This window comes from Protobothrops mucrosquamatus, unplaced genomic scaffold (assembly GCF_001527695.2).
Source record: "Protobothrops mucrosquamatus isolate PMUCROS unplaced genomic scaffold, P.Mucros_1.0 scaffold787, whole genome shotgun sequence".
Lineage (NCBI taxonomy): Eukaryota > Metazoa > Chordata > Lepidosauria > Squamata > Viperidae > Protobothrops > Protobothrops mucrosquamatus.
Genome location: NW_015387055.1, coordinates 236,211 through 260,563, shown reverse-complemented (window position 1 = coordinate 260,563; position 24,353 = coordinate 236,211). Strand labels below are relative to the sequence as shown.

Below are 24,353 nucleotides of genomic sequence, written 5' to 3'. Positions count from 1 at the left end.
AAGGCGCGCCGCCCGCGCCTCTCCAGCGCGCCCCCCCGCTCCCCCCGGTTCGGCCCCGCCGCCTGCAACGCCCGCCGCTTCCCCGGGAAGGCCACATCCAGGGCAAAGGGGGCTCCGGGAGGGAGGGCGCCTCCTCCTCCTCCTCCTCCGCCGCTCCTTCCCTGTCGCTTTGCGCGCATTCACACGCGCAGGCCGGACCCGGGTTGCTCGGGGAAAGGCGCGGGGACGTGCAGGCGCGCGCGCGCGGGGCCGCGAAGCGGACGGATTCTCCGCGCGGTTCAGGCTGCCCTGCCGGGGAGGCTGCTCCGTCGGTCCGGGGGCTCGTCTCTCGGAGCCGCCAAAGGAGCGGAGGTCGCCGCCCGCCTCGCCCTGCCCTGCCCTCCTCGCGCGGCGGCCCGTGGGGAGCCTTTGGGGGTCCCGCCCGAAGCTCGGCCCGGGACTCTTCCCCGCTCGGCGACGCTCCCCGCCCCGTCTGCCTTCCCCGCGGGTCCCATCGTCCCCGGCCGAGCCTGCGGTCCAGCCGGCCAGGGATAGGCCAGGCTGGGCACTGCCAACCTCTCCCGAGGGCGACTCTTTGGGCATCTGAGCCGTGGCGAGTCCCGCTCGAGAGAAAGGCAGTTCCCTGCCAGGATGTCAATTAAGGTAAAGCCCCTCTGCGTATGCTCAGAGACTGCGGGGTTTAGGATGCATCTGGAAGAAAAAACCTCCCTGCTGGGGAGCCACAAATGGAGGGGAGGACCCCCTCCCGGAGATTATAATCGACTGAACAAAAAGACCCCGGAAAAGGCAGGAGGGGCTCCCTCACTGAGACCTAGTGATGGTCTGCAGTTAAGAAAAGGCACTCTCTCTATGCTCAGACAGCAGGACGTCCTCCACTTAACGACCCGTTCACTGAGCCAGGACCTGAAGTTACAACAGCACGGAACAAGCGATTCGCCATGGTCCCCGCGCTTGTGACCGTCGCAGCTTCCCCATGGTTGTGACGTCAACATTTGGGCCTTTGGCAACCGGCATGTGTTAATGACAAAGTCAATGGGGGAAGCCGGGTTTGCTTAAAGACCTTGTGATTCACTTAACGACTGCACTGCTTAACGACTGTGGCAAGAAAGGTTGTAAAATAGGCCGTGGCTGACTTAACAACCGCCTTGCTTAGCAATGAAGATTCTGGTCCCAATTGGGGTTGTGATTGTGGTTCCAATATTTGAGGGGCTGCCACAAAGAAGGGGGGCGTCACGCTATTCTCCAAAGCCCCTGAAGGCAGGACAAGGAACAATGGATAGAAACTGATCCAGGAGAGAAGCAACCTAGAACTAAGGAGAAACTTCCTGACAGTTAGAACAATTAACCAGTGGAACTCCTTGCCTCCAGAAGCGGTGAATGCTCCAACACTGGAAGTCTTTAAGAAGAGACTGGACGGCCATTTGTCTGAAATGGTATAGGATCACCTGCTTCAGTAAGGGTTGGACTAGAAGACCTCGAAGATCCCTTCCACCTCTATTATCATTCTGTTACGTCAAGGACTACCTGTAATTGGGGCACGAGTTCCCAAAGTGCAGACGGAAAAATCAACAAGGAAATCAGTGCCAGGGCACGTCTCACAGTTAACCGAATAACATAACTGGAGGGGACCTTGTAGGTCATCTAGTCCAACCCCTTATAATGCCAAAGAGAAAAGTGACTTACGACCATTTTTCGCAGTTATGACCGTTGCAGCATTCCCGTGGTCACGCGATCAAAACTCAAGACACTTGGCAACTGACTCAGATTTATGACAGTTGCATTTCCTGGAATCACGTGATCCCGTTCTGCCACTTTCTGACTTTCAATGGGGAAGCCGGATTCACTGAACAACCGTGTTACTAACTTACCAGCTGCAGTGATTCACTTAACAACTGTGGCAAGAAAGGGTGTAAAATGAGGCAAAATTCCCTTAACAACTGACTCGCTTAGCGACAGAAATTTTGGGTTCAGCTGCGGCCGTACGTCAAGAGGGCTACTTGTAATCTCAAACTGCTTTTGGCCACTGCAAAGATTTACAATTAATATATATATATACTTTCGGACTTGCCATTCTTAAACGAAGACCCTTTTTTATAGGCGCGTAATCAGAAATGACCCGAGGGGGGGTCAAAAACGGTCAAGATGGCGGCGACACACGTCCCCCAAAACCTGCCCTCTCGTTACCCGTGTCACGGAGCTTTGATTGACTTTTTCGCAGGCCGTGAATAAGCACTTTGAATTTCCAGAGAGGCATATAAAATGCACATATTTTTAAAAGTTAAAGTTTGGAGGCAGCTTTCCTTTAGATTCATCCTATTAAGACACTCAGGAGAGGAAATAAAAAGAGCCAGGTTTTGATCTGGCGATTCGTAAATTAAATAAATGAACATAAACAAAAGGCAGGGAAATAGAATTATGTCCCATTTATGCTTTCCAGAGCCGGCATCGCTTTTTGATTAAGAAAATAAAAGCGCAAAGAGTCGTTCTGCTCTTGAATTATCCTTTTGCCCATCACAAACCCCTACTCAGCTGATATGCTATCTTCCTTTTATTTAAAAAAAAGGACTGTATCCAATAGAATACTATTATTTTTATGAACATGGAGAGGCAGAGCTATTTTCTGAATGGCCAGGAACCCAAGCAAAATGGCTTTGTTTTCTGCCCCGATCTTCCTTAGAAAACTTTCTCACTTAAAAAAGAAATTGGTAAGCAGTTTTATAGTATGTATAAAACCTAGGACACGTGGCACGCTTAATGTTGCTACGGAATTGCACCATTTTCCGCTTTGCACGCTATCTTGAACTGTAAAGCAGTCAGACGAGCGGTTAAGCCACGCAAACACCCACAAAAAATAATTACCTTTAACACTATCTAAACCTCGAAAATGGTGGGAATCGGCATCTTTAACTGCTTGGATTAAAGATATTGCCAGAGCGTAACCACTAAGTAGCCTGCTCTTGAGGTTGAGATAGAAAAGGAAGCAGGATAATCAGGGTTGGGATGGAAATTCCTCCAGCCTGGTGCCATCCAGGCGGACTTCAAACCACATCGTCCCCCATTCAGCATCGCCTGAAATTGAAAGAAATGTCTCCGCATCACCGCTGGCTTTGAATGTAGGAATATAAGCACCAATTGACAACCAGTCTAAAGCCACATCCTGGTTGCAGGCGAAATGGAGAAAGAGGCAAGAAGAATTACAGCACTCAAAAGTTGTGAGAATGCACAGCCTGGAAAGTTGTGGTTAGCCTGCAGTCCTGAAGGGCATTCTATATAAAACCTTTTTTTTTTCCTTTCCCCTCCCCAGCTTTATTTCCTCTCATGCTACCTCTCTTTTCCTTGCGAGCCTGTTGATGGAAGGCAATTTCTTTTCATTGATTGGAGAACCCCTCCCAAGTAAAGGCAGAGATAGGGATCCTTTAAGTGGATGTATAAGCAGAGAAAAGCCACTTAACCAGACCAGGGGAAGATTCAGGGTCTGTGTGTGTGTGTGTGCCTGCCTGCCTGCCTTCATACAACATACAACAGAGAAGAGCAACAAGGATGATTGGGGGCTGGAGGCTAAAGCATATGAAGAACAGTTGCAGGAATTGGGTATGTCTAGTCGAGTGAAAAGAAGGACTGAGGGGGGCATGAGGGGCTACCACCAAGAGGAGGGGGGTCAACCTGTTCTCCAGAGCAGGGATCCCCAACCCCAGGTCTGCAGCATGCCAGCAACCGGTCCGCACAAACGAGCAAAGCCCCATTTGCAGGATGCAGGCAACACACAAAACCATGCACTCTCCAGTCGGTTTCTCCATGGAACCGGTCCCTGGTGCCCAAAAGGTTGGGGACCTCTGCTCCAGAGCACCCGAAGGCAGGACAAGAAGCAACGGATGGAAACTAAGCAAGGAGAGAAGCAACCTGGAACTAAGGAGGAATTTCCTGACAATGAGAACAGTGGAAGGGCTTGCCTCCAGAAGTCGTGGGTGGGTGCTCCATCCCTGGAGGATTTCAAGAAGAGACTGGACAGCCATTGGTCCAGAATAGTCTTGGGTCTCCTGCTTGAGCAGGGGGTTGGACTAGAAGATCTCCAAGGTCCCTTCCAACTCTGTCATTTTATTGTGATTACTCTGTATTAACTAAGCATTGGTTTGTGGGTTCACTCTCTTATTGAAACAGCCAGGACAAAGGTTAAGCAGGTGATGAAAACTCAGACGGGGCTTCTAATCAAAAATTGGAAGAAGCCCATGTAAGGGTTGCAAGAAATGGGAGGGGGTGTGTGTGAAAAAAATCCTGGTTCCTGGGGGACAGGAATCCAGCCACTCTGCCTCTGAGATCACTTTTTCCCACTAGCTATAAATCTCCTGCCCTGAGCTGACAGACTATGATGTCAGCCCGGTAAGTGCATCTACGAGCGAGGAAGGGGGGGGGAAAGGCATCGTGTAAAGCATTTTAGCCTTGGCAAGTCCTAGAATTCTGATTATTATTATTTTTTTACCTCTTAGGCTTAGCTGTCAGAGGTACGGATTTCGGATAACCATTAGGAGAAAAAGGGCTGACTAGGAAAGCCAGCCAAGAGAAACGAGCAGGCGGTGAGTTCAATGCAGGCGGTCGATTGATCTTGCTAAGCGAGACATGGGTGAAGGCAGCTTGGCCCCAGTTTACAACCCGTTGTTAAACGGATTACTGCGGCCGTTAAGTTAGCAACGGGGTTGTTACGTGAATTTGGCTTCCCCCCGTTGACTTCGCCTATCAGGAGTTCGTAAAGTGATCCCGGGATACTGCGACCGTCATAAATGAGAGTCAGCGGTCATGTAATCAAATATAAATCACGTGACCCTGGGGATTCAGTCGTAAGGGTGGAAAACGGTCGTAAGTCACTTTTTTCAGCGCCGTTGTAACTCCGAACGGGCGCTAAACGAATTGTTGTAAATCAAGGACGATCTGTAATCTGTTAGCTTGGACTAGTGTTTCTCAAGCTTGACAGCTGGAAGATGGATGGGCTTCCAACTCCCAGAATTCCCCAGCCAGCGTTGCTGGCTGGGGAATTCTGGGAATTGGAAGCCCATCCATCTTCAAACTGTCAAGGTGGAGAAACACGGGTCTAGACTAAACCACAAGCAGCAATGGGTGAGTGAAGTCAGCTAATTTTAATTATTTAAAGCCATCATATAGTCTGTGAACAAAGTCAAGAAACTCTTGATTTGGGGTTTAGAGGTCGGCCGGTTGTGTGAATCTGGCCAAGCTGCAGGGAATTTTCCCTTTTCTCGGAATTTGTCTTTCTTTCTGCGGTCGGCCGCTTCTCTCGCTTCACACAACAAAACGACTCTTTGCACAACTTTGGCGCTTTGCCCGCCTAGCTTGAGGGTTCAGGTGTGTGTGTGTGTGTGTGTGTGTGTGTGTTCCTGAGCATGTGCAAAACCCTCCTCTGCTTCCCCCGAGTTCGAGGAGGAAAGCCTCCGAGTTTCGGAGCTGGATTTGAGTGTCTTTGAGCTGCCTGATTTTTATTTTTTATTTTGCATTATTCTTTCTTTAGAAAAAAAAGGGACCGAATGCAACTTGCCAAGCTGGCAGAAGAATCAAGACTTTTTTTTTTTTTTTTTTAAAAACACAGCTTTTCTCTCTCTTCCCCCCCCCCCATTTCTCCCTGACGCTGTCACCTCCAGCCTCCCCCCCCTCCCCACATTGAAACATGGGTGCACACAAGCACAACACACACTCATCCAGCTTTGCCATCTCCGGGAGATGCCGAAGCAAAAGCTGGCTAGCAGCCTGTTTGCAAGCTATAAATAAAAGCGGGTGGGAGACGGATGGAAAGACAGACGAGCAGGGGGGGGGTCTTTGCGGGGGCGAAGGAGGAGCTGAAGTGGAAACTGGCTAAAAGGGGAAAGCAGAAGCCGCCGAGCGGCCTTGGTGAGGGGGGGGGGACACACACACACAATGTTAACACCAGCAGCCTTTGGCTTCCAGAGAGGGTGGGAGAAGAGCCCTGGATCTACCTTCCTCTTTCAATGATGGGGGGGGGACACATGGTGTGTGTGTGTGGGGGGGGGTTAATTCTAGCAGGGACGGGGTGCTTCCACATTCTCTCCAAGGCCGCTCTGGGAATTTGGCGGTTCCACTGTCATTTGCCAGCCACACCGCAAACCAAGATTGGAGCTCCAAATTATGACGAGTGACAAACCCAGAGGAAGGTGGTTAGGGCACAGATGGCCTCGGCATGGCTGCCTACCTGGCGCAGAGGAGGGCGAACCCCGGAAAAATGCCAGGATGTTGTGCCTTTCAAAGCAGAAACAGGTTCGGCTAAACGGACAGGTGTATGGTCTCGCACTTGAGGACAGGCCACGGTATGATACTAACCATGGTTTCTTGAATAAGCCAACTCACATATTGCCATTGGGTTTCACCCTTTCCTCCGGAAAACCCGGAGCTTCTGAAAGCCAAGTGAAAATGCAGCATTCTTGGACTCTTGCTAAAGCCATAATGGCTCCATTCGGACAGTATTTTAAACCTGGTTACTGAAGGGGGCCCATGAAATAGTCAACTAATGAAATTCAATGGTGAAAAAAGCAAGGTTTTACATTTAGGCAAGAAAAACCAAATGTACAGGTATAGTATAGGGGGTACCTTGCTCATTAGTAGTAACTGTGAGAGGGACCTCAGAGTCCTAGTGGACAATCCCTTAAATAGGAGCCAGCCGTGTGCTGCAGCTGCCAAAAAGGCCAACACAGTGCTGGGCTGCATTAACAGAGGGAGAGAATCAAGATCACGTGAAGTATTAATACCACTTTACAAGGCCTTGGTAAGGCCACACTTGGAATACTGCGTCCAGTTTTGGTCACCACGATGTAAAAAAGACGTTGAGACTCTAGAAAGAGTGCAGAGAAGAGCAACAAAGATGATTAAGGGACTGGAGGCTAAAACATATAAGGAACGGTTGCTGGAATTGGGTCTGTCTAGTTTAACAAAGAGAAGGATGAGGGGGGACATGATAGCAGTCTTCCAATATCTCAGGGGCTGCCCCAAAGAAGAGGGAGTCAAGCTATTCTCCAAAGCGCCGGAAGGCAAGACAAGAAGCAATGGATGGAAACTCACCAAGGAGAGAAGCAACCTGGAACTAAGGAGAAACTTCCCGACAGTGAGAACAATTAACCAGTGGAACAACCTGCCTCCAGAAGTGATGAATGCTCCAACACTGGAAAGTTTTAAGAAGAGACTGGACAGCCATTTGTCTGAAACGGTATAGGGTTTCCTGCCTGAGCAGGGGGTTGGACTAGATGACCTCCAAGGTCCCTTCCAACTTTTATTATTATTTTTATTATTATGGAGGATCATCGCACAGTCAGCCAGATGTTCAGACTGGATTTGGCATTTTGTCTACCTATTGAGTCCTTCCCAAGGACCTGGGATAGGCAGATTTGGATGTTTGATGGTATTATAGATCTCGTCGCAGGATGGAAGCAGTTCCTAGTAAGGCCGCCTTTTGCAATTGACTAATGGTGAATTTGTCAATGCCAATGGTGTTCAAGTGGTGCTCCAGTTGTTTTGGGATTGCACCCAAGGCACCTATTACTATTGGTACTACCCTTGCTTGCTTTTGCCACAGTCTTTCTCTTTCTATTTCTATTTGTAGGTCTTTGTATTTTGTTATCTTCTCCAGTTCTTTCTCGTCTATTCTGCTGTCTCCAGGCACTGCCAAGTCTACTATCCAGACTTTTTTTCTCTTTCTTATCAACAATTGTTAAGTCCGGGGTGTTATGTTGCAGGTGCTTGTCTGTTTGAATTCTGAAGTCCCAGAGCAGTTTAACTTTATCATTTTCTATGACTTCCTCTATTTTATGATCCCACCAGTTCTTGCTTACAGGCAAATGATATTTCTTGCAGATCTTCCAATGCACCATTGTTGCTACTTTGTCATGCCGCTGCTTGTAGTCAGTCTGTGCGATCTTCTTGCAGCAGCTTACCAGGTGGTCCACTGTTTTTTCAGCTTCTTTGCATAGGCGGCACTTACTGTCTGTTGCTGTCTTCTCAATTTTGACTTTGTATGCATTTATTATTATTATTATTATTATTATTATTATTATTATTATTATTATTATTATTATTATTATTATTATTATTATTATTATTATTCCTCCATGCACACACGCATCAAAAGTAACTTACAGAGCAGGTTTATATATGGTGAGGAGATGTAGGTCCCTGACATGACGGAAGGGCTCTGCATTCAGGCCCCTTTGTCTTCGGGTCTGTAAAATGGGCATAAGAGGAGGAAGCCAAATGATATGGCAAATGCAATTCCACACGTGGAAAATGAAGCTGGAGCTGAGGGTGCCACCCTGCACATCCCACGTGCCCAAATGCTCTGCCCTCCGATACTTGGTGGCCACTTGGGGGAAAAAAAAAATCTGGGAAAATCAGCCTGGAAGGAAGGGCGCCCGGGAGAGAAAACTGAAGGACCGACGACTCCCCTTATTGGGTCCAAGCTATATTTAAGTTACACCGGGGGGTGCCAAGCAATAATAATAATTTATTAAACTTGTACATCACTCGGCTCTCAAGGACTCCGGTTGGCTCACGACCATCGATCAAAGAAATTGCAATCCAATCAATAAAAACGGAAAAGATTAAGACAAACGACGTCGAGCATGACGAAGCCAAGTCCCCTCTCTTTCCCCCCAAAGCTGGGATGAACATCCAGGTCTTCACGGCTCTTCTGAACCACAGCAGAGTGGGGGACATTCAGACATGGGGGGACCCCATGCCAGAGGGCAGGTAAGGCGCATGTCAAAGCTGACTCGGCGTCAGCATTGCACCTGCTTTCGGCTCGCAGTTTGCCATTCACAAATGGAAGGGGGGGTAAATCTCCAGGGAGGGGGGAGGCTGAGGAATGTATGGGAGCCTTCGGTTGCCCAAGAAAGTTTACACCTCAAGGACACAACCCGTGAACTGTTCAACCGGCGCAAACCATTTCCCCCAAAACAGAAGGACCGTACTGGATTGGGAAAGAATGGAGCGTGGGTGGCCCGTATGGGGGGAAAAGGGAGTTTACCTAGTTCCTTTCTGGGGATGGGGCATAGGATGGCCCGGTTGACGGGGCACGTCCGGGGTCCCAAGAGGTGACATTGATTAATGGAAGGAACACCGACTTTGCATTGTTCTGCATCTTCGCAGAACACGCTTCGCCCCACAATATGAATGGCGTGCTGCTTTAACAGGAAAGCTGGTTCGCAGAAGAGGCCTAAAATTAGATTTGTTTAATCCCACCTTTATTGGTTTTATAAATAACGCGAGGTGGCAAACATCCCTGCTCCGATTTTCCCACGAGAGGTGGGCTGGGCTGAGGGAGGGAGAGACCCCGGAAGACAAGGCAAACTTTGGGGACCCTTTTTATTCCAAGGCAAAAAGGCCATGTTGTCTGCCTTTGAGAAAAGGGGTGACTGAGGAAAGAGGGGTCCCCAGAGCCCTCCTGATTTTTCCCCAGCGTAGACGAATCTCTTGCTACAAATAAGAGCAGCCCAATTTGGCCCACAGCGAGTTAAAAAAATCGGTCCCATCTGCCCTTCGAAGCATTTTGGTGCCGGGCAGAAGAAGGAAGATTTAGTTTGAGCCTTCAGGTGCTTCTCAATAATAATAATAATAATAATAATAATAATAATAATAATAATAATAATAATAATAATAATAATAATAATAATAATAATAATAATAATAATAATAATAATAATAATAATAATAATAATAAAATGAAAGGGACGTTGGAGGTCATCTAGTCCAACCCCCTGCTCAGGCAGGAAACCCTAGGGTCTCCTGCCCGAGCAGGGGGTTGGACTAGAAGACCTCCAAGGTCCCTTCCTATTCTGTTATTCAAAGGACCCGAAGCCAGAACAAGAAGCAACCCATGGAAACTTTTTGTTTTAAGCTTCGTGGGGCATTTCTATCTTCGAAGGGGGGCAAACCGCGCTGCTGATTTCCACAAAACGTCGACCAGAGGCAACTGAAAGGGTCGAGGGTCTGCAGCTCACCCCCTCCCATTAATATGGCCTGGAAATAGCCCCCCCTCTCCCCAGGACTTCCCCAAGATCGGGGAAGACATGTTTTGCAAACCCTCTGTAGCAGGGGTAGGCAATCTTGGCTCTTTTATGACTGGTGGACTTCAACTCCCAGAATTCCTCAGCCAGCCACGCTGAGGGGAAAGGGAGAGGCTTCCAAGCTGAGCCATGGCTGACTCAGGAATTCTGGGAGTTGAAGTCCACGAGTCATGAGGGGGCTAAAGTTTCCCTCACACTGGCTCAGGAATTCTGGGAGTTGAAGTCCACGAGTCATGAGGGGGCTAAAGTTTCCCTCACACTGGCTCAGGAATTCTGGGAGTTGAAGTCCACGAGTCATGAAGGGGCCATAGTTCCTCCCATGCTGGCTGAGGAATTCTGGGAGTTGAAGTCCGCAAGTCATGAAGGGGCCAAAGTTTCCCTCATGCTGGCTCAGGAATTCTGGGAGTTGAAGTCCACGAGTCATAAAAGAGCCAAGGTTGCCTACCCCTGCTCTATGGGGATGACGCGCTCTTTGGCCTCTGTCTCCGGCCTCCGGTGATGCTCTGGCTGGGAATTGCTGGCTTGGCCGGATTCCCACAAAAGGTTTTCCCACATGAGTGAAAAACACGGGTTGCCTCCGTGCACAGAGAGCTGGCTAGTCTCAACTGCAAGGGTGTTTTTTTTTTTCCTCCTCTTCTGGGGTTTTTACCTGCGGTGGGACTCCAGCTGTTGGGATGAGTCCAGCTTTCCAGCCTTCTGCAAGCCGAGATAAATCACTGGAAGTGATTGGCGCCAGGTTTTTGGTTGCTTTTCATGTTTTTAATCAGTGGCGTTTTGTAGTTTTCAAATGGTTGTATACTGTCTTTGATTGGGGGGCGCCCCGAGTCGGCGGGAAGAGGGGCAGCTGTATAAATGCTATAAACAAACAAATAAAAGGCTCCATTCAAGAGGCGGCCCGAGGCAGGAGGGGGGAGAGCCAGCCCATCAGGCAGGGCTGGAGAGATGTCAGGATTTCTCCTCTGCAAATTGGAGGCTGGAGGTTGCCTGCTGGCTCAAACTGCTCTGTGTACACACATACACACACACACACACAGAGAGAGAGAGAGACACTCCAGATTTACAAGAATGCCTCGCCACCAGAAGTTGTGGGTGCTCCATCACTGGAGGTTTTTAAGAAGAGACTGGACAGCCATTTGTCTGAAATGTCCTAGGGTCTCCCGCCTGAGCAGGGGGTTGGACTAGAAGACCTCCAAGGTCCCTTCCTATTCTGTGATTCAAAGCACCCGAAGCCAGAACAAGAAGCAACCCGTGGAAACTAATTAAGGTAGAGACGCAACCTAGAACTAAGGAGAAATTTCCTGACAGCGAACAATTAATCAGCGGAATGGCTTGCCTCCAGAAGTTGTGGGGGCTCCATCACTGGAGCTTTTAAAGAAGAAATTGGACAACCACCTGTCTGAAATGCTATGGGGGTCTCCTGCTTGAGCAGGGGGTTGGACTAGAAGACCTCCAAGGTCCCTCCCAATCTGAGTTCTGCTGTTCTTCCGTTCTGGCACATTGGAATCATAACTCAAGCAGCCAATTCAGGATTCTGTCCAAGCTGCCCCAGGATTGATGTTCCTGGCCAGAAAGAGGCCATGTTCAAGAGACAAAGAAGCCTTTCCATCCATCCCTCTTTGGCCCCCGGCCCATCCTTTTGTGTGTGGCCGCCCCTTGAATGCTAGTAGTAAACTGGGAGGCGGAACTGCTCAGAGGAGGAGATGGAGGCGCATGGATGCACACAACCTCCCTTGTGTGGAGGGAAGAGAGGCCTGCGATCAGACACACCACAGAGAAAGGACTGAGCATTCACTCACACACACACACACACACACACACACGTGCCAACCTCTGGCTGCCCTACACACCCCTCTGTGCCCACCCAGCTGCCTTGGGGACGCCTCCCTTCTGCTTGGCCACAGTTAATGGGCTGTGTAATGCAAACCAGGCGCACGGGAAACTGCGGCCTGGCACACTTCAGATGCTCTCTTCCTCCGGAGGGCAAGCGTCTTCTTTTGCGGCCTCCTCCCTAATCAGCAGGCCATTAACAGAGTGACTAATGGGAGGCCCTCTCCCGCTGGAAGATACTCGCCGGGGGAGAGATCCAACGCAGCCCCCTTGGGTGCTGTGGCATCCACTCACTGACTCTCACCAACTGTGCTCAAGCGGGCACCTCCAGCCCTCCTCTCGCCTGGACAGAGAGCCACAAGGAGAGCCAGCTGGCACAAGTGGTAGTACAGAGGGGCCTTATCTGCAGCTGGAGGGGGACCCGCTCTGTTTTTATGTCCGTGCTAAGTCACCCAGCCACCTTCATGCCTAAGGCAGGACTACAACTCGCTGTCTCCTGGTGATTGGCCCAGAGTCGCCCAGCTTAAGAGTTCCCATTTCTTTGATTCTTGGTGATTGTATGGAAACAGCCATGTCACTTTCGTGTCGACAAAGCAGAAGTGGCTTGTCGTGCCATTCTTCTGGGACCCCTGGGGGTCTCCCCTTAGCCAGGCCTGAGCCTTAGCATCTCAGCCTAGAGACACTCATCAGCGGGGCGCTGCCACTTGTTGAAGTGCGACGGTGACGAACTCAGCATTGCGGTTGCCCTCGGGGGGTGCGGGGGGACGGCCAGGGTGGGTGCAGCCTACTGGGTGGGCGTGGATGGAGTGGGTGTGGCCTACTGGGTGGGCATGGCCAGCTCTACATCGTTCGCGTCAAGGGGGCCTGTGGGGGCCTGGGCAGGAGTGGGACAGATCGGAGGGTCTCTGGCAGAAGGGGGTGGGACCGGGGCAAGCGCCAAGGCATGGTCCATTTCTTCATTCCTCACAAAGGGTGACCCCTCCCCAGCATGCACCCAGAGGGCAGGGCCGACGCGGCAGGGGCTGGTTCCTCGCTGTTTCCAGACGGCCTTGTGGAGCTAAGACTGAATGCGTTTCAGCATAAATGGCCACCACAAAATTGTACATTGGCTCCCGGCCGGCCTGGGCCAGGGCCAAGGCAGCGGGGGCCGTTCCCTCACTGTTTCCAGGATGGCTTCGCGGGCCACATGAAACCACTTCGCGGGCCGCACTCGGCCCACGGGCCTTGTGTTTGACATGTCTGGCCTAGCTGCCTGTAGCCGGAGGCGTTTCGTTTCTAAAGGCCCCAGAATTAAACGAGGTCTCCTCAAGTTTGGTTCGGTCTCTGGGGAGCCGCTTCCAAAACATCAACAAATGGCATCTGCGAGGAGACATCATATTTAATGCATAAAGAGCTCGATGCCATCAAATCAAATCAGCTTCAGTTTTCGCCTCGACCCGCTCGGGGTTTCTGGTGTGCCGTCCCAGCTTTGGCCAACTCTTGTGCCTTCGCGTATTTATTTAGAAATCTGATTTATAAGCTCTACCCTTCCCGATTCCAGCAGGTCCTGGGTGGTGAAGACAGACTGTACCAAAAGAAAAATGATCAAGAAAAGCACAAGGGACAATCTTTAGAAGGGACAAATCTTGACACCCTTACACTCTTGCCTTCCCCAAAACCTCTCCACTCAAGGCTGCCTGGCAGAGCAGGGGCTCTGAGGCTTGCCTGGAAGAGAGCTGGTGGGGGCTCTTGAAATCTATGGGGGGGGGAGCTGCTCCAGAGGGCAGGTGGGGTGACAGATAAGGCTTTCTTCTGGGATCCCACTTTTTTTTTCTTTTTATGACCCTTTAATCAGAAGACTCCTGCGAGTCCCCTGGGCTGCAAGGCAATCCAACCGGTCAGTCCTAGAGGAGATCAACCCCGACTGCTCTTTAGAAGGCCAGATCCTGAAGTGGAGACTCAAGTCCTTTGGCCACCTAATGAGAAGGAAGGACTCACTGGAGAAGAGCCTGATGCTGGGAAAGATGGAGGCCAATAGAAGAAGGGGACGACAGAGGATGAGGTGGCTGGATGGAGTCACTGAAGCAGCAGGCGTGAGCTTCAATGGACTCCAGAAGATGGTAGAGGACAGGAAGGCCTGGAGGAACGTTGTCCATGGGGTCACGATGGGTCGGACACGACTTCGCAACTAACAACAACAATCTTTTTCTTCGGGGTGGAGTCGGGACGACTGAGTGGAGCTGAGCATTTACTTGCTGGATGCACCAGAAAGTCCGGGCTGGAGATACCTGCAGCTGGAGATTGTGAGAAACCATCTCACAATCTTGCTAGAGAGTTACGTGGGAGAAGTCAAGCCAGGCGCAGTCCCCTTCGGGCTGGAAAAGAAGAATTCCTCCGTACTGGCCATAATTCTTCTCCCCCGTGTAAAAGTCTCCGGGAGCCTTGCCTATTTATGTCTTTCTCTCAGATTTACAGTTCAACAGACCTTCAAGATCGGTGGACAGCTGAGAGTGCCCAGAGCCGGGAAAGACATGTGTGAATCAGAGAGAAGATGACAACCTCGGGACCCCACTCCGAGGTGGGGGGTGGTGGTGGCAGGTGAGGCCGATCTAAGCTGCCAAGATTGTTTTGTTGCCTAATGCGAGGCGGGCTCTGCCCTTAAGCAGGAGGACACAACCACCGCGGGCAGCGCGCCAGGCCCTGGGAGTCCTTCGGGATGATCAGATCTGTGAACCTGGCACTGGAGGTGTTTCATTTCTAGACCTGAAGGGAAGGTCACCTGGGAACCTGGTTTAGCTTTTGCAGACCTGCCTTCTCACGATACGTTTAGCCTGGTTCTCAAAGTAACCCATGTTTTCGGTTTTACACGTTACTGCAGCCTGAATACAAGGGCCAAGCAGATTAATGTTGGGTTTATTACGCTAGTCCTCGGTTTACAACCACAATGGGGCCCAACATTTCTGTTGCTAAACAAGAGAGTGAGTTTTGCCCCGTTTTGCGACTTTTCTTGCCACAGTTGCTAAGTGAATCACTGCGATTGTTCAGTTAGCAACCCGGTTGTGAAGTGAATCTGGATTCCCCCATTGACTTTGCTTGACAGGAGGTCGCAAAAGGGGATCATGTGTCCCCGGGGACACTGCGGCCGTCATAAATACGAGTCAATTGCAGAGCATCTGAATTTTGAACATGTGACCAGGGAGGATGCTGCGATAGTCGTAAGTGTGAAAAACGGTCCTAAGTCACTTTTTTTGAACGGTCTCTAAATGAACTGTTGTAAGTCGAGGACTTACCTGCAATAGCACTTCCTGCTTTAAAGTGCCCTGCCATTAGTAGCGTTCGGGACAACATTTATGCTCCACAAACGACGCACATTTTATTGTCTAAGTGCTGCAAAATAGGAGGGTCACTATAAACTGTTCATTTTTAAAACAATTCAATTGATCCCCTTTGGCCGCCTTCTGACCAGCCAAGTCAATGGGAGAAGCCAAGTTCACTTAACAACCGGGTTACTAACTTATCAACTGCAGTGATTCAGCTGTGACAAGAAAGGTCGTAAAATGGGGGGAAACTCACAGAACGAATGTCTCACTTGGCAAGAGAAATCTGGGGCTCGACTGTGGCCGTAAGTCGAGGACCACCTTTAATCTGCACTCCGGCACGTTAAGAGACTCTCTCCAACCCGATGCGCCCGGCGATAACATTCCCGCATCCCACTGTCAGCGACGGGGTCCCTCTCCGAAAGGAAGCTGCCCAAGGGGGAGGGCGGCCCAGCCTCTCTTACTAGGTGGCAATCGTGGGGGTCTCTGAAGGGGAGAGGTGGCCCTTGTGCCACCTCTTTCCAGCGCGCTTCAGGGCCTGGGTATAATAGGGCTCATTAAAGACTTCCCGGTCTTCCATGCCAGCCCCTTGTCTCATTAAAGTGGATTGGACTGTCAGCCCCAATATGCAAGTGGCTTCATCAGCAGTGCAGGAGCTGGGGAGGGGGGGGGACAAACAAAGGGGGGCTGTGGAGGAGAAGCAGATCCTAGATTTGGGTTTCTCTGATGCAAGATTCTCCCTTTGAGGTGGGTGCTGCAACAGGGGAAATGTGCAGACACACACACACACACACACACACACACACACCAATACAGGTAGTCCTGTACCCAATTGAGCCCAACATTTCTGTTGCTAAATGAGACATTTGTGAAACGGGTTTTGCCCCATTTTACGACTTTTCTCGCCGTGTTTGTTAAGGCAATCGCTGCAGTTGTTAGTAACACGGTTGTTAAGTGAATCTGACTTCTCCCTTGATGTTGCCCAGAAGGTCACAAAAGGAGATTATCCATAAACCCCGGGACACTGCGACCGTCATAAATATGAGTCAGTTGCCAAGCGTCTGAATTTTGATCCCGTGACCCTGGGGAGGCTGAAACGGTCCTAAGTGTGAGAAATGTTCCTAAGTCCCTTTTTTTTCAGCGCTGTCGTAACGGTCAGCAAACGAACAATTGTCGGTCGAGGACTGCCTGTACACCCACCTTAACCAAGGCTAAATCTACCCAAGTTTAGCACGTTTCACAAATGCAGCTGCCCAGGCTTTAATGGACGTGGCTAATCACAAACCCGGTTGCTGTTTTTAATATCCCTGGAAGGAACAGTTGCAAGACCCCTTGAGGTGGAATGGCAGGAACGGCCTCTTCCTGTGAATTAAAAGTTTCCACCCTTCATTTCACTTCACTGCCTATCTTGTCACTAGATTAAGACGAATCATGTTGCAATTAAAAAACGAAACCTCCAGGCCCCGTTAAAAGATACCTGTGAATATCGGGTGACAGGGACTGTCTCCGTAAGTATCCAGGGACTGTTATGTCCTCTCTCTGCACACACAGCACAGGCTGAGGCCAAGCCATTTTTTATTTCCCTGAAGAAGGAAAGTTCCTTAAAAGTGGTTGAAGGCACCAGGCCAGAAAAGAGAAGGCCATGAATTCTAGTCCTGCCTTAACCATGAAAGCCAGTCACCAGGGGACGGTGAGTTCTAGTCCTGCCTTTGGCAGGAAAGCTGGCTGGGTCACTTTGGGCTAGTCCTTCTGTCTTACTCGAACCCACCTCAAAGGGTTGTTACTGTGGACAAAATAGGAGGAGGAAAGTGTGTTGGAGATGTCACTTGCCTTCAGTTATTTGTAAAAATAATCGAGGTGGGATACAAATAAACAAACAAACAAACAAACAAAAAAGAATTAAACAAAACATGCTGAATATTTCAGGCCCAACCATTCCAGGCAGGGTAACCACTGCCACCACAGTTTGAAGCTTTCTTCAAAAATGATTTCTTTCAAACTAACTTAAAAAAAGACGGGTCCTGGATGGGAAAATTGCAGACAGAAGGTGCTGAAATAATAGAATAACAGAATAAAAGACTTGGAAGAGACCTCATAAATCTTCTAGTCCAGCCCCCTGCTCAACCAGGAGATCCTATACCATTCCAGACAAATGGCTGTCCAGTCTCTTCTTAAAAACTTCCAGTGTTGGAGCAACCCACAACTTCTGGAGGCAGGTTGTTCCACTGGTTAATTGTTCCCACTGTCAGGAAGTTTCTCCTTAGTTCTAGGTTGCTTCTCTCCTTGATCAGTTTCCATCCGTTGCTTCTTGTCCGGCCTTCAGGCGCTTTGGAGAATAGCTTGACTCCCTCTTCTTTGGGGCAGCCTCTGAGATACTGGAAGACTTGCTATCATGTCCCCCCTCGTCCTTTTCTTCGTTAAACCAGACATACCCAATTCCAGCAACCGTTCCTTATATGTTTTAGCCTCCAGTCCCCTAATCATCTTTGTTGCTCTTCTCTGCACTCTTTCTAGAGTCTCAACATCTTTTTTACATCGTGGTGACCAAAACTGGACGCAGTATTCCAAGTGTGGCCTTACCAAGGCCTTGTAAAGCGGTATTAACACTTCACGTGATCTTGATTCTCTCCCTCTGTTAATGCAGCCCAGCACTGTGTTGGCTTTTCTGGCAGCTGCAGCACACGGCTGGCTCACATTTAAGGGATTGTCCACTAGGACTCCGAGATCCCTCTCACAGTTACTACTATTGAATTACTACTATTGAAATGCAGCAGTATAGTAGTGGAAGTGATACAGTTAGGAATCTTAGCCCTCAGATGACTACCTAACCTATCTTCCACTTCTCCCCAGAACGTCTGCCTCACCCAGATGATGGTTCAGTCAGGGTTGCCTCCCCACCCACCCGCAATCGCTCAAAACATCTCAGCCTTCCTGCCCGGCTGCTTTTAAAGTCCAGTTTATGACACACAGGTAATTATGACGAATGTTAACCTTTAGATTTCAAGATTTTCTCGTAAAAACTCTAATCTTGTTGCTTTGCCGGCTGCAATTTGCACAACGCCACACCCTTGGGGGCAGAGCAGCAAAAATATTTCCTCTCAACTGGTTTACAATAAAAAGGGTGAGGGGGTTTAAGCAACAGACACAAACACACACCCGCCGCTCATGCAGAAGAGTTTTTGGTTTTCATGAGCTCTGACACAAACTAATCCGATTCGGACTAATGAACAGATTGCCTGTAATTATCTTTTAGGCTCTTCACTTCTCCAAAGTCTCCGATGCATTTCTTTGCTCAGAGAGGAGAGCAAAAAAGCAAAATTTTTGAAAGGAGGCATGGTAGGCTAAATTACGTTTAGAAATGAATACCGGCCCAGCACATTTACCGATATGCTTTCGGGGAGAAAAAAACATATATTCATAACAAGGTATAAGTAATATTTGTTTAAATCACAGCAAGTGCAGAATGGATAGAAACCAAATCTACTACCGCGTCTGCTGTTCTACAAACCTTCGTCTCACTTCTCTTCTTCTTTTGATCTCGGATCGTAAATAAACAAACTTTGAAAGGTTCTCCTTGGTTCCCAACAATCTGCAGCCTCATTGCCCACAGCCACTTCACCCAGAGATCAACGGCTCCCTAAGGATTTATTTATCCCAGATCATTTCCAAGCGGTTCCCTCCAGAGAATAGCTGCAACCAGATGCCCTGGGGTTCAACCCTGCTGCTGGCACCCCAAACGCAGATTCTTCCTCTTTTTAAGTTGCATTTAAAGCCCAACCTTCTGCTTCTCATTAGCTCTGAATGCTTGCACAACAAGGAGGGAGGGGGGGGGAGAGAAAGAAACCGAATCCAAACATTCACGAGCCAGCGAGCAAGTGAGAAATAAAAGGTCCCAGAACGCAACTTAAGCAAACAAGTAAATAAATAACACGCTGAAGGAAAGATGCTTAAAAAGACGGGTTGGGGGCAAATGTACAAACATTTTAAATTGCTATTGTTGTTAGGAAGATGCTGAGGATGATAATGATGCAAACCACGTCCAGAATGCAAACCTGTGTTTTGTGGCTGAGACTGCACTGGTCTTGTGTCTCTCACCGTTGTCTACCCCGGTGTTTCTCAACCTTAGCAACTTTATGACGGGTGGATGTCCACTCCCAGAATTCCCCAGCCAGCAGGGTTTAGGATGGTTGGACTGGGGAACTCTGTTCCCCAGTCAGAAGGCTTTAAGATAGGTGGACTTCAACTCCCAGAATCCCCCAGCCAGCATGAATTCTTTTTCTCTCTCTCCTGACTCCCCATGGGGGGGGAGACGAGCCTAAGAAGGGGGCAATCTGGCAGGGGACCCCCAGTTCCTTTCGCCCTGGCTGAGTTCTTCAAGGATCGGCCCTGGAGTGCATCCACGAATGCATGGATAGGTAGCTTTTTCTGCAAGCGGTGCTGCCCGTGTCTTTTGGAGTGGAAGCGGGAGGGGGGGAAAGGACCCCCTCACCCATGTTGTGCATTTCTTCTGCCCTCCCCTCTCCTCCCCCAGGAAGCCAGATCAAAGAGCTGCCCCTGAAAACCTGCCTTTGCAGAATCTGAGCCTGCAGCTGCTTCTTAACAAGGATCCATTCCCGGGATCTGCTTCTGAGCCGTCCCTGATGAGCACCGCGGAGGCCCCAATTAAAGGCTGAGCTTAGAAAGGCCCTTTACCCCCAAGGGGGGGGCTCGTTCCCCTCCCCCCAAATGCTTTGGCAGGACCCTGTCCCTGTGGCCGCTCCCCCCCAACGTCCACTACCCTCCGTCCCAACTCGCTGACTACTCACGGTCATTGCACACCGGGCCGCCGTAGGAGGTCATGGTACAGTCACACGTGTAGCCGTCCCATTGCTGAAGGCAGACGCCCTGGTTGGAGCAGGAGTCCTCCGTACAGGTGGTGCTGGGGCCTGGAAGCAGGAGGCAGAGTCAGGGGACAGGTCTAAGCCAGGGCACCACCAGGCCAGGAAGGGCACTGCCAACTTCCCAAGTATGACAGGTTATATAGGAGATGCCAACTTGCTGATGCTTTGGGAAATCTGGGAGCCGCTGAGCTGTGTTGGGAGGGGGGCCAAGACAGCCCCCGTGGCCGCGTTCCCCCAACGTTAAACTCTAAAGCGGGGTTCTCCACCTTGGCCTCTTTGAAGAGGTGTGGACTTCAACTCCCAGAATTCCCCTGGAATTCTGGGAGTTAAAAGTCCACACCTCTTCAAACGGCCCAGGTGGAGAAACGCAGCTGTCAAGCCAGGTGAACAAAATTAAATTCCTGTCTGGATCTGTGCGTCCATCCGTTTTCTGACCTCGCACACCGCGCTGGATCTTCAGCGGATTGAATGGGCTGCCTTCTCACAAAAACCGCGTTGACACAACTAAGGCACGTTTTAGGAATTAAGCCATTCAGGTTTTACTTTATCTGGTTAAGTGGGGTATTATGCAAACTCCGTGGCTCCCTTCGCGTACTGTTGGGAATAAGGGAACCCTAATGTCCTCACCGGCGTTTGAGACACGGACAGATATTTACCTAGCGTAGCACTCGCCCCTCCTCTTCATTGCTTAATCATAGCTTATTGATTAAACTAATTGGCTGGAATGGCACGGAAGGCTACAGTTGGGCTCACCCCAGACAAGTGGCAGGCGGGCCAGCTCTACCCCACTTACCTTGTTGTCTGAGCTGAGCTGCAGTTACACAAGCTAGCCCCCAGAAAGGGAGGACAACGGCTGATTGCAAGGACAGCCCCCCACCTAAAGGCCCAATTCACAGATCATGCAAGGCCCAAAGAGTTGGTCATCGTCTGACTTTGTGTCACAGCTTGGTTTACTTAATGGACTAAGAAGGAGGGAGGGAGGGAGGGAAGGAGAAGGGAAGCAGGGAGGGAGGGAGGAGAATTGGAGGTGAAGGAGGGGAGAGAGAGAGGAAGGAAGGAAATAGAGAGAGAAGAAGAAGGGAGGAAATGGAGGGAGGATGGAGGAAGGGAAGTAAGGAAGGAAAGAAGAAAAAAGAAAAAGGGGAAAGGGAAAGAGGGAGGGAGGGAGGGAGGAGAATTGGAATGGAAGGAAAGAAAGAAATAGAAGGAGAGAGGAAGGAAGGAAGGAAGGAAGGAAGGAAGGAAGGAAGGAAGGAAGGAAGGAAGAAGATTGGAATGAGGAAGAGAGAGAAAGGGAAGGAAGGAAGGAAGGCCCTTTGGCCCTCTTACCGTCACAGCCTCTCTCGACGTGCCCGATCCGGTGCAGGGCGTCGGCGATGAGGTCTGGGAGTCGGCCATTGAGGTCCACGGAGGCCAGGCAGCCCTGGAAACCGTCCCGAGAGGCAACCAGTTTGGGCAGGTTGTTGAACATGCTTTTGCTCAAGCCTCCGATGTACAGCTCCCCTGCAAGGCCGAAGAGAGTTGCGTTAGGAGCCCTCCAGCCCTTCCAAGGGGGGGGGGGTCAAGACAAGGGTCCAGATGGGAATCCCCTTCTTTTGGACACTGAAGGGGATCCTGGACAAGAAAAAGGGACTCAGCGTCAGAGTCGCTGGGAATTAAATGATATAGACCTTTAATAAATTATTTGTCTATCTATCTTGTCCATCTGTCCTCTATCTTCTCTATGCTGTCTGTCTATCTATATCTGTTTCTATTACCTATATCATCTATCTATCTATCTATCTATCTATCTATCTATCTATCTATCTATCTATCTATCTGTCTGTCTGTCTGTCTGTCTGTCTGTCTGTCTGTCTGTCTGTCTATCTATCTATCTCCCTCTCCCTCCCTCTCTCTCTCTCTCTCTCTCTTTCTATCTATATCTATCCATCCATCCATCCACCCACCCATCCCTCTCTCTACTCTCTCTCCGTTTCTCTCGGCAGCCTTGATTCCTGGCAACTGCCTGGCCCGGTCTCTTCATTCCTGGCACCATTTTCAGAAGAGATTTGCCCTCGTCTCCTTCTTCCCAAGGCTGATAATGTTGAGCCAGATTGGCTAGCACGGGGATGGGAGACCTAGGGGAGATCCCAGGACTGAAGACTAGACTGACAACTCCCAAAAAACAGCCCTAGAAGACGATGGCAAAGAAGCCCCCAAGGAGCCACGCTCAATCCAGGAGTCCTTGACTTACGACTACAACTGAGCCCCAAATTTCCGTTGCTAAGCAAGAGTGTTGTTAAGTGAGTTTTGCCCCGTTTCACAACCTTCCTCGCCATTAAGCGAATCACTACAATTGTTAAGTGAGTTACACGGCTGTTCAGTGAGTCTGGCTTCCCCCATGGACTTTGCATGTCAGAAGGCCGCAAAAGGGGATCACGTGACCCCCGGGAGACACCGCAACCGTCCTAAGTACATGCCAGTTGCCAAGCCTCTGAATTTTGATCATGTGACCACGGGGGGGGAGCGCCGCAACGGTCGGAAGTGTGAAAAATGTCCATAAGTCACTTTTTTCAGTCCCGTTGTAACTTCGAAGGAACGAACGCTTCTAAATCAAGGACTATCCGTATTAGACAAAACCCAGCCGGATACAATTGTGAAGTTACGCGCTCCCACACAACAGCTTCTGTCACCCCCAAGGGGGGAAATCACCCCACGGATCCAGAAGAGGCAACCTTCCCATCACCCAAACTGCAGCTTTTGCTTAGACCCAAATCTCTCTCTCTCTCTCTCTTTTTTAAATTAAATTCTTTATTTCTTCCTTAAGGTCTGAGAGCAGCTCAGCGCAGTTTTGTTAAAGGTCACAGCCCACATTAGATTAATTAGGATGTCTACCGCTCTCTACTGTTATGCTCTGGACCCCTTTGGTTTAGCTTATTGAATTAGGGGTTGGTTTTTTTTTTAAAAAAAAAGAAAAGAAAACACAACCGTATCCAAACTGTCACACTTAAAAGCTAATTTAAACCCCAGAGCATGAAACTGCCTCTTTCCTAAAAGCAAAACATTTGCCCGTACGTAGAGATTTGACTTGGTTTAAAGCTATGCACAAAATGCGCTCAGCGTTCCGCATAAATTGCCGGCAAGTTCAGCGTCTTCCGTGACAGATTAGTCCAAGTGCGAGCAACTGAGCCCTAGCCACAAAATGTCTCTGTTCTCTCCAATATGTCGTTTCCCCTTTGCAGTGAAGAAGCAATTAATTATTTTTTTTAAAAAAAAACAAACCACTGGATGCTCTTATTTTCTTTATTTTATTTTTAATTTAAAACGAGCGCAAGAAGACTTAAACCAGAAGGGAACCTGGGGGGGTGGGGGATGGGAGGGAAGACTTCTCGCTGGCCACTGGCCCGGAGTTTTAAACATCTGCTTTTTAAAAATCCCACATGTGGAGGCGGAAAGGATGAATTTTAGAAAGGGGACCCCTAAAGTGTGAACGTCTTTACTATTCTGTAGATGCATCTGGTTTTGTATATTTGTCCATTTTGCGTAGATAAAAACAGTAATTTCTCCATATCAGCTTAGCGTGGCTGGCTCAGGAATTCTGGGAGTTGAAGTCCACGAGTCATAAAAGAGCCAAGGTTGCCTAACCCTGGGCTAGGAAATTCTGGGAGTTGAAGTCCACCCATTTTAAAGCGGCTGAGGTTGAAAACCAGTGATGACCGTCGGCGGAACGCAGGTAGTCCTTGACTTACAGCAGTTTATTTAGCGACCTTTCAAAGTTAACAGCGGCACTGGAAAAAGTGGCTTATGACCGTTTTTCACACTTACGACCGCTGCAGCAATCCCACGATCGCGTGAACAAAATTCAGATGCTTGGCAACCGGTTCATGCTTATGACGGTCGTAATGTCCTGGGGTTACGTGATCCCCCTTTTGCGACCTTCCGACAAGCAAAGGCAATGGGGGAACCAGATTCACTTAACAACCGTGTTGCTAAGCTAACAACTGTAGCGATTCACTTAGCAACTGTGGCAAGAAAAGTCGTAAAATGGTTAACAACATAAATTTTGGGCTCAATTGTGGTCGTAAGTCAAGGTCTACCTGTAATATTTATTTATTTATTTATTTATTTATTAATTGCATTTATATCCCGCCCTTCTCCTTACGGACTCAGGGCGGCTGACAATTGAATAAAATACTAACATATATACATACTTAATTAAAATTTGATTAAAACGAAATATTTAAATATGTCCAATTTAAAAGTAATTAAAACCCCCTTTAAAATCCCTCAGGCCAGTCCCG

General features: G+C 49.4%; 1 protein-coding gene across 1 annotated transcript in view; it reads right to left on the bottom strand.

Moving 5' to 3' along the window:
- The window catches only part of NRXN2 (neurexin 2), a 253,526-nt gene that overhangs the window by 110,372 nt on the left and 118,801 nt on the right, over nucleotides 1-24,353 (bottom strand). The window contains exons 15-16 of the mRNA XM_029284646.1: nucleotides 21,403-21,576; nucleotides 19,999-20,118 (exon numbers count right to left, since the gene is read on the bottom strand). Of these exons, the coding sequence (XP_029140479.1) occupies nucleotides 19,999-20,118; nucleotides 21,403-21,576 (294 nt within the window). The remainder of the gene's footprint in view (nucleotides 1-19,998; nucleotides 20,119-21,402; nucleotides 21,577-24,353) is intronic.